Raw genomic sequence first — 10,120 nt, 5'->3', positions numbered from 1 at the left:
CCTGACCGCTTCGTTTCAGTTACGTATTGCTGGAGAAAAAAAAGCGGCCGGCGGCGCGCGCGAACCCGGCAAGCGAACGCGCACAGCCACCCCGTCTCACGCCAGTCACACCGGCAGACGGCAGTCGTTAGAAAATCGTTCGTTCAGTCAGTCCATCGAGTTCACACGCACGCTCACCACGCGCACTCGTCGTCGTCGCCGCCGCCGCCGCCGTCGTCGTACAACACTCGCCGTACACACGAACACGCGCGCCGAAAATCATAACTATTAACGATATTATTATTTAAATTGTATAAATAAAATTATTTTTACACGTACGATCAAATCTCGCGTCGTTGTCTCGTCGACTCCACACAAACACATACACTTGGGTACTACCTGCGGATAACGGACTATAAAAACCGACAAGCGTGCACACTCGGCTGCCACTGCCGTCCGACTATAAAAATTTAAACGTAATTTCCTTTTTTATTTGTATAATCATATTATAATTCTAACATACGAGCGAACATTTGTATTTTGAAAAATTATCTTTTCTTGTCTAAACGACGAGCTACGTGTAATTTGCGCGGGTCTCGCCACGAGTATACGAATTTAACGTTAATTATATTAAATATACCTACCGATTTTCGCCGACCGGATTATCCAAGAAAAAAAAACGCTTTTATCAAGTTAACGTAGAAATTTATTTTTCTAAAAACCACTTTTTTTCTCAAAACCGTCGTTTCGTCGAAAACCTAAAGATGCCAGCCACGTTATTTTCGGAACTGGAATTCTCGACCAACCAACATAACAACAAGGTCATCGAAGACACTCGCGCCCTGCAAGTGGCCCTGGAACTCAGCATGCTGTATATGAACGGCGAACAGCGACAACAGAAGGCGGACAACACCATGTCCAGTGGCCAGAACATGGACCAATCCTCAATGGCACCCAACTACATTCCCCACGGATTCCCGGAAGAACCAAGGAACAAGAAGAGCCAGAACATGACCGAATGCGTACCGGTGCCCAGTTCAGAACACGTGGCCGAGATCGTTGGCAGACAAGGTAATATAATATTATTACTAATGTTATTGTCGTCTGAATTAATTATTATTGGTTATTTATAAGACCCTCATTACGTCTATTATATAATATTGTTTTGGAACGTAGTTTTTGTGTTGTACACTCGTGTACTACGCGTATAACATTATATTATATTATTATTTATTTTTAATATATATTTTTCAATAATTCGCATACGCACCAACATACACACGTGGGTTTATTTTCGGAACCGGTGGGGATTCCGGCGATCGGGTCTTATCGTACACATTCGTATATAGCACAACTGGCCGGGTATTTCAGTTTCATTTTTAGCCAGACTACCTGTTGGTTCGCCACTCGAGACGCGATAATACGCATAGTGGTTATTGAGTTCTTGATAAAGCGTGAGATTACCTCGACAACGAAATACCACAGTCCTGATAGTTCTACCCTTCGGCTATCTCCGAATTATAAATATATATGTATATTACACCTACATAATCCTATCGGGTCTGATCGAATTTAATATTATTTGTTTTATAATGTTTAAAACAATAATAAATTATCATGGTACGCTCGCGGGCGGTAATGTCTCCTCCATAGCTATCTCTTCCGTCGTCGATTTGCGCGCGCAAATTCTCCATACGCGGGCTAGCAATCCGATCTGCCGGCGGCTGCCCCTATGGTCGCACACACGCCGCCGCGGTAGTATACCACCACGCACGTAATAACAATAATGTCGACGACGACGAGCTGAAACCGGTCGTCAAGTTTCATTAAACAAAAGCGTCTGGCAGCACCTCTCGTCGTGTTTGTTTGTGTGTGTGTATGTTCGCGTTCCACACGGCGAGACAGCTGGCAGGAAGCGGTCTGGGCGCCTCCTGTTCTGCTGCCGGGTAAAGACCTCGTGGTCTACACGCACACTCGCTTGCGAGCGCACAATATTACGACACACAAACGATATCGAATTGGTTGTGCCGGGTTCGCGCTTGTGTGCGTGCGTGTGTGTGTGTGTGTGTGTGTCAGATGGCGTTCGAGTTTTTTTTTTCATTTCGTTTATAACCTCGGACGACGACGGTTAGACTTCTCTCCTCGCACATACAACCTTGAAACCGGTGGAGAGAAACCGAAAAAGAAAGAAAGAAAATGAGTAGAATGAAAAAAAACCGTCTCGTTTTAATGTGATAATAAAAACCATTTTTCGTGATTTATCGTCATCGCCCATGCCCGTCGTCGTTACGATTTTTCAACCCCTACCCATAACCCCCTCGCCCACGCTCGTACGCGCGTATCAATCCGTCGACGACGCTAACACTAATTAGGGGGCCCCCTCAGGACCATTGACCCAATGCGCCGGTGGTTACCAAGGCCACGGTCTTCAGCCAAAACATTCGCCTTGTACAACAGTGTATGTGTTTGTGCGCGTGCGTGCGTTTAAAAACAACAGTATAATAAAACACGGACAATGTGTTCCCGCCAAATAGACAACAATATCATATAAGTTGTTCCAAGGTTGTATTATATTTATGTACATCGGTCGTCGTTGACGCAGTGTGTAAACCACGTGGTCGTCGTGTCTCTAGCCGAAGCGGCAATTTATTTTGTACACATATAAATATATATATTTATGTAATAAGTGAGTGTAGGTGTAGGTTATACCCGAGAAATAGGTAGGGACAGAATCGGTGGTGGTGGCGGCGGTGTTGGTGTGTATCTTTCCAAAGACGATGACAATAAATCGATTTTTATCATAATATTTTCCCGTGTCTCGGGCAATGTCGGTGGCGTCGTCGCGTTTATTCTTTGGAGTCAGGTGGTCGTGAAACGAGATGAAAAAAAAAATTAGACCGTTTCCCCGACGGGTATAGAGAATGCCAGCTGCCCATCGTGGGGTTGGATGGTGGACCACATTCGCTTGGGATCACAATGCTTTTTTTGTGCGTGTATGCGTTTGGTACCTGTTCCTCCTTCTCTTCTTCTACCTGTTAAAACCGTGCGACCCGATCATCTCTGTGTATGTTTGAACTGCGAACCTCTACATATAATATATTATAAGTTATAACCTTCATGTACCGCCGGTGAGAGCGAAGACCCGTATTTTCTACCCGTATATATACCGTCTACAACAATACATTTTTTCCCCATTTAAAGGAATTCCTTATTAATAATAATAATAATAATAATAAAAGAAATACAATCCAACGAATCTTTATTTTTCGTCAGAATTTCAGATACTGGTTTTTTTCCTTAAAAACGTATAAAAAAAATAAGTGAGGACCTCCGATTATGTAGAAATACGTCAACGGTGAATAAAATTATGATATTAATGCTGTAATATTAAATGCATTAACTGTATCGATTTCGACGAATTTAGAGAACATTTTCGGCACCTCGATAAAAATATTATTTCTCCGTGTTTTGAGATTGTTATAAAAAAACGGCACGTGTATAATGTGTGGTATAAGGGGTCGTGCACCCCACCACTAGCAGCGGTCCGTGTTCGCCGCCGCGTGTGCACAAGACGAAATCGATATTGCAGTCTGGGCCGACCGTGTGTTACCCCCACTACTTCGCGCGCTAGTCCGCGCGTTTCTACCCCGTAAATATTATGCTGCTAGGGTGTGTCAACCCTTTGCGGCGAGGGTAAAACAAAACGATAGAACAACACCGATAGGCATTACACCTGTGTCCATATGTGTTCGTGTTGTTGACCTTAAAAAACTAAATAAAATGTCGAATGAATGGAAAAACCGACATTTTCGACCGAATTTGCGGCCTCGAGTTTCGTCATTGGAACATTGTAACATGTCTCGAGGTTTACGAGCGGGATGATTTTTTTTCGCTGGTTATTGTGCCTACGTAATTTTATGTCGTATTTTATTCATGGGAAGTCGTCGTGTTTTGCTTTCATTCCGCCGTCTTATAGTCTCGTATAATCTCTTTAAACACCATTTTCCATCCTTCGCCACTACTACATGTATAAGACGACGGACGAGCAAGTGGAAGATTACTTTTCTGGAAACTCCGTAGTCGCTTTCCCCTCTTTACACAGCGCACACACACTTCCCCATGACAACGGATGTTGTTGCCTTGGATACTGCCGCCGCCGTCGCGCCCCTCGGTGGCGGCGGCGGCGGTCGTTCGCCGGCGAAATCGAAGCTCACGTGTGCGTGCGTTTCGCGCGGTGGCGACGGGCAGGGATCGGGACGCCTCCCCTTTGCCGTCGCTTCATCCCCGCACCGTCGGCGAATTGATTTGTGTAGGCCGTTCAACCCGACTCGCAGACACCTACCCTCCGCTTTTTCAACACCGCCACTACCACTCGAATGTTATGTGTGCGGCCTATCCTTATCCTCTCTATAATATAATTTCATATACCGCGCCATCGAAAATTGGCGAGAGGGCAAACTTTTCGGTAACCGAAAAAACGAATTCCTTTTCCGCCCCACCGCTTTGCAGCGATTCTTTTTTTTTTTTTTTGTCACATACCTGTAATTCGTTTCCGGTGATCGAATGAAAAAATAAGTGTTCAATAATTATGAGCAATATATATCGGATTCCGCTTATAACAATAACAGTACCATCATACTAAAATGAACGCCTCAGTGAATGTCGGTTAAGTCCCTACAGAATATTATATTACACGTTTTTATTGTATATTTTATACATATTATACAACACATCAAATCGGGTTCATTTCTCGAATTTCATATCCAGTATAAAGTGATTGGTGGGTGGATGGATGGAGGTGGTTGTTAGAAGTAGTAGTTGGGTAATACGCACACCATATCTGCAACTATGTGGAGTTGGCGGCGGTGGTTCAAATAATTATATATTATTAAGGTTTTTTTATTATTATTAAATAATGCGTTCACCAGCCGTCGTTTGGTGAGGTTGGAGACAAAGCGCCGCGCCGGTTGAACTGCCTCTATCAAGGTGAGCGGCGTCTGCTTACCACGGGTTCTCGATAGACTGTTAAACGGCTCCTCCCTCGCCGCCCCGTCTGTCTGACACAATCACACACACGCCGTTTGTTGGTCGTAATAATGCACCTCATTAATTTATTTTACAACAACGAGGACAAATAAGAAGTATGAAATCGATATGACGCGACATTAGTGTAGATGAGTGAAGGAAGGGGGTGGAATAAATTGACGAACTACGACAATTGTATTTTCAGTGCAAAAGCAGAGGTATGATTTTTAATCTAATTTTTTCGTTTTTATCTAGGTTGCAAAATTAAGGCTCTACGCGCTAAGACCAATACATATATTAAGACTCCAGTGCGTGGTGAAGAACCTGTGTTTGTAGTGACGGGACGCAAAGAAGACGTAACCAAGGCAAAGAAAGAAATACTGTCAGCGGCCGAACATTTTTCACAAATCAGAGCTTCTCGCAAAAATATGGCTGGAACTCTATCGCCGCCAGGACCTCCTAGCGTTCCCGGACACGTCACAATCCAGGTATGTCAATGATTTGCAAGTAATCTGTATATTAAGAGTAAAGGAGAGTGGACACTAATGGGTATTTTATTCTGTTTGTGCAGGTTAGAGTACCATACAGAGTTGTCGGTCTTGTTGTTGGTCCTAAAGGTGCAACTATTAAACGCATTCAACATCAAACTGGCACATATATCGTAACTCCTTCACGTGACAAGGAACCCGTATTCGATGTTACCGGCTTGCCAGATAGCGTAGAAACTGCCAAACGCGAAATTGAAGCACATATAGCTCTGCGAACTGGCAATGGCATGACTGATGAAGAGAATGGTGTTGCTCTAGCTGCCCTCTGCAAAGCCAACCCGTTGGCCGGCCTTTTTGATCTAACAGATTCCATGGGCCCAGCCATATTGTCCGGCAGTTCAGGATGTAGCTCTGGTTCAGTAAGCTCATGTGGTTCTGGTGTATCGGCACTTGGTGACTTGGGAAACATATGGTCAGATGAAGGAATTGGCGGAGAATCACCATCGTTTGAAAATGTTGGCCTCTGGGGGTTCATGGGATCGTCCAGACCATCTCCTGCAAGTTCAACATCTCCACCGCCAGCTAAAAAGACTTGTTTAGTATGTCACATGAGAGATATTGACGCTGCTCTTATTCCTTGTGGTCACAACTTATTCTGCTTGGATTGCGCATCAAGCGCTTGCGATTCAAATGGGCTATCTCCCTGTCCGGTTTGTAAGATACCTGCGCGTCAAGCTATTCGCATCATCTCTTAAATTAAGGACAAACATAAAAAGTACCATAATAAATCCCTTATTTAGTACCTAAATGATTCCTAAAAACAGATCCAAAACATTTAGTATTAAACTTAGATTATAGTAACACAACATTTATATCGCTCTATTTAATAGAACGAAAAAAAGGGATTCAATCGAAGGCTGATTGATTTAATTGACGAACATTACAAAACGAGTCATTTTTTTTATTTAATTATTATTATTAAATTATTATTCTTTTTAAAGAATTTTTATTATTATCCATTTGGTTATTGTGTATTTTGTTGATAAAATATGTTATTTGTTTAGTTTTTTTTTCTCATAAATTGACCGACGATCTCTATGAGAAGTCGTAACTAGAATGTTCTCGCCAGAAAACATGACATTTAATATAGATGATATTGCCAGTGTTAGTGATTAATAATTTATTATCAACAAATTTCTCTTTGAGTTTTTTTTTTTTTGTAGGTGTTAGATTTTTAACTCAATTACTGTGAACAAATGTTAAAAGTTTGTTTCGGTTTTTCTCACGACTGTGTAAGATTTTAATAATGTATACTGACATATCCCTTGTTAAGTTTTTTACAAAAACCATTTAAAGAAAATAAACAGCACCTACCTCCAACATCCTTGGACCTTGGTGCTAAATATAATAATTTTTTTCTTCACAGTTTACACAAAGTTTTTACAAATATATGTAACATAAATTTTATTATTATATATAAAAGGTATATAATATATATTCAAAGCTTAATTTACATCCATATAAGCCATGGTCATTTTTAATATTATTTTCATTCATTTTCTTTCTTTTTTTTTACACAAATAATTGAAAAATTTCTATATAATATATAAATATATATTTTATAAATTATTTAAAAAAAATGTTCCATTCCGAAGCGGCACATTTTAATAGCATAGGTGTGGTGATCGGGCTGTGATTTAAACTGCCAATTTTCCCTTAAACCTCGACACCCCACCATCTTGAACACCTTAATTGAATTTAGACATTTTTTTACTAGCTAATTAAGCTCAATTTAACTAAAATACAATCATATGGTAGAGTAAAATAAAATTAATGAAATAGGGGTTATATAGCGCCTACACTGCTCGTCAGACAAAGACTGGATGAAAATTAGGAAAATAATAACTACTCATTTAATAATAATTAATGTAAAAGCTTAACGTGAGTGTGCATGGGTGCATTAAAGGCAATGTGAAAATATAGACCTAAATTTTATATCTACTTGTGTAATATAATTTTTTATATATTAAATTGACAAATATTTTATTATTGTAAGTCCTATTATTGCCAAATTTAAGAACCTTGAACATTAAAATGTGCCATTTCGTGTTAAAATAATAAAAATAAGAAGAAAAAAATCATATTTTTTCCAATAAAATTGTTTACATTTTGATATGTAGCATCATTAAAATAATATTAAATATATTTATATATAAATATAATTAAATAAATCTTAATTTAATGTCTAAATACTTATTCTTATATATATATATTAAAATAATGTTGTGTAGTAATTTTGGTTTTTAGAGTGAATGAAGAAATGTTATATCGTAACTATTTACATACTCTTAAGAAAAAATTTATTTAAAAAAAAAAAACAAAAAAAGTTTTCGTTTTCTAGAGATATTATACTTAAACAAATTGTATATTTTTGTTATTTATTAAATTTCCCCGCCCGTAACCCCCCCGTAATCATTATTGCCCTATCCCATCTCCACTGCATTGTTAAGTATGTAGTTAGGCTACTTAGTTAACTTTTTCTTTTTATTATTTTTATACTTTTTTATTTCATATATTTATCTGAAAAAAACTAATAGTTATTTACATTTTAATTATTACATATTTTTATTATTTAGTTGTGATGTTTTATTTTTTAATAGTATTTGATGTTAATACTGATACTTAAAAAATATACCGAACTAGTATTATTTATTAGGATCTTTTGTTTACTTTTTGATATAAACATTGTTCTGGTTTATTTCTTAGTGCACATTTTTTTATTCATACTTTTTTATTTATATAAAATAAAAAACCTTATTGCTTTTTATATTTTGTGTTCTGTTTTTTTTTTCCATTTTTTTGGTTGTATATAATAATTATTATGTATTTGTGTTTAATAATCTAGATACTGTGTTAGGCCCAAAGAATATTTTTCTGCATTTTTAAAACATACAAAAAACATGGCTTGAGTCTTCATAAATTGCATTTAATACTTTTATTTCTAAAAAAAATTTAAAAAAATTAAGAATTATTTATTTAAAATAATTTTATACGTTTGAGAACTGTTTATAAATTTTACAAAACAGACCAGATTGATAATCATAAACATAATTCAATTTATATATGCATATATAAAAATTTAAATAATTATATATATAATAAATTTTATACATATATTTATACTCGGCTTTAATTGTTTTTTAAACTTTTTTTTGTGAGAATTTCATAAATTTCTTGTTATTAGCAAAATTTAGCATAAATATATTATAATTAATAATATAGACATATTATATTATAAATTAAAACGCAGTAATTAGCACAATCTAAGTGTGATTGTTGCTCATTACTGTTTAAGGTAATTTCTACTAAAAAGTTGCGTTAAGAATTAATATTTTAGACTAATCGAAATATATGGTTGTCAAGCTTATATCATATTAGAGACGGGATTGATGAGGAATTGTTTTTTTTTTTGAGTATGTTAAGATGCAGTTTTCATTATTTTATTTCGGCCTAAATCCAAATCAGTATTATAAAATGGTGTCTCAATTGTACACATGACTTGTTTTTTTTTAACAGTAAAATATGTATCTTGTAATAATTGTCTGAAGAATAACTTGATAATTTATTATAATGTAACAAAATTATATTATTTATATCCCCTGTTTTTTTTTCGATCTCAATATTTTTACTTTGCATTATTATACTTGCAAACAACAAGGACTGATTATAAAGCAATAATGAAAGTATAATAATATAAATAAAGTAAATATTTATTTTTATTTTTATTATTATAATTAATAAAATGATACGAAATATAAAATAATAATAATCAAACATCCAAAAGTATATTACGATCCCCGTATTGTTCGAAGTGTAATATTATGTATTGAAAACTGCTCATCATCCTTTTAATTAAATGAAAGTAAGTTGTATTTAGCGTTTAAAAATTATATAATTATGTTTTTGTGTTTCTATTTATAATATTATATTATAAAAAAAAAAGTAACGAAGATGATTTGTAACTTGTATTATTATAAAAATCCTAAATAATTGTTTTTCAGTATAAAAAAATATATTATAATATATATATATAAATGTCTATTTTTTTTTAGATGTTCAATAATCCATTTCCTTTTACTGCTATACTTATGCAAAAGTCGATTTGACTGGATTCAGTACTTGAAATCTGTGTATGATATCAAATGACAATATTCATACACAATCGTGTACATCTAGTCTTAATATATTTGTTTATCTTTTTTTTTTTTTTTTATTTAGTTGACCCGCGGCTACTAAGGCCATTGGGTTTTTAAGTAAGGTTGGTTCGGTAGGTTGTATTTTTTACGATTGATACGGTTGATAGCAAACACGTGTATGTGTGTAGGGTTTAACCACTATGGTCGAATGGTCGCCCATCCGAGGCTGGTGGCTGTGGCCGTTGCCTCCCGAGTGGCATTCCGCGGCTGGGCAGCAACGCGCCGCCAGAAGCCACATTTGTTTATGCAAAGGTATGTAAAAATATATTATTATGTAATGGTTTATGTTTTGTGTAGCACCAGATAAACAAATAATAATGACTTAACGTGGCGTGACCTTTCAATTAGATACCCGCAGTAATAACATCGCTG

General features: G+C 36.5%; 1 protein-coding gene across 1 annotated transcript; it reads left to right on the top strand.

Annotated features, from left to right (window-relative positions):
- Window positions 1-97: 97 nt before the first annotated feature.
- On the top strand, window positions 98-6,888 carry LOC112602338 (RNA-binding protein MEX3D). The gene is made up of 3 exons (XM_025350365.1): window positions 98-1,050; window positions 5,260-5,492; window positions 5,576-6,888. The coding sequence occupies exons 1-3, from the start codon at window positions 744-746 to the stop codon at window positions 6,245-6,247; spliced, it is 1,212 nt and encodes a 403-aa protein (XP_025206150.1). The 5' UTR covers window positions 98-743; the 3' UTR covers window positions 6,248-6,888.
- The last annotated feature ends 3,232 nt before the right edge of the window (window positions 6,889-10,120 follow it).

This window comes from Melanaphis sacchari, unplaced genomic scaffold (genome assembly GCF_002803265.2).
Source record: "Melanaphis sacchari strain LSU unplaced genomic scaffold, SCAv2.0 Contig864_pilon_pilon, whole genome shotgun sequence".
Lineage (NCBI taxonomy): Eukaryota > Metazoa > Arthropoda > Insecta > Hemiptera > Aphididae > Melanaphis > Melanaphis sacchari.
This window is presented reverse-complemented; position numbering and strand designations above follow the sequence as displayed.

Bases quoted from the DNA above. Each gene is read 5' to 3' on its own strand.
- LOC112602338 (XM_025350365.1), top strand. From the start codon at position 744: ATGCCAGCCACGTTATTTTCGGAACTGGAATTCTCGACCAACCAACAT. The intron at 1,051-5,259 runs GTAATATAATAT...GTTTTTATCTAG, and splicing joins CGAGATCGTTGGCAGACAAG to GTTGCAAAATTAAGGCTCTA. The intron at 5,493-5,575 runs GTATGTCAATGA...CTGTTTGTGCAG, and splicing joins CCGGACACGTCACAATCCAG to GTTAGAGTACCATACAGAGT.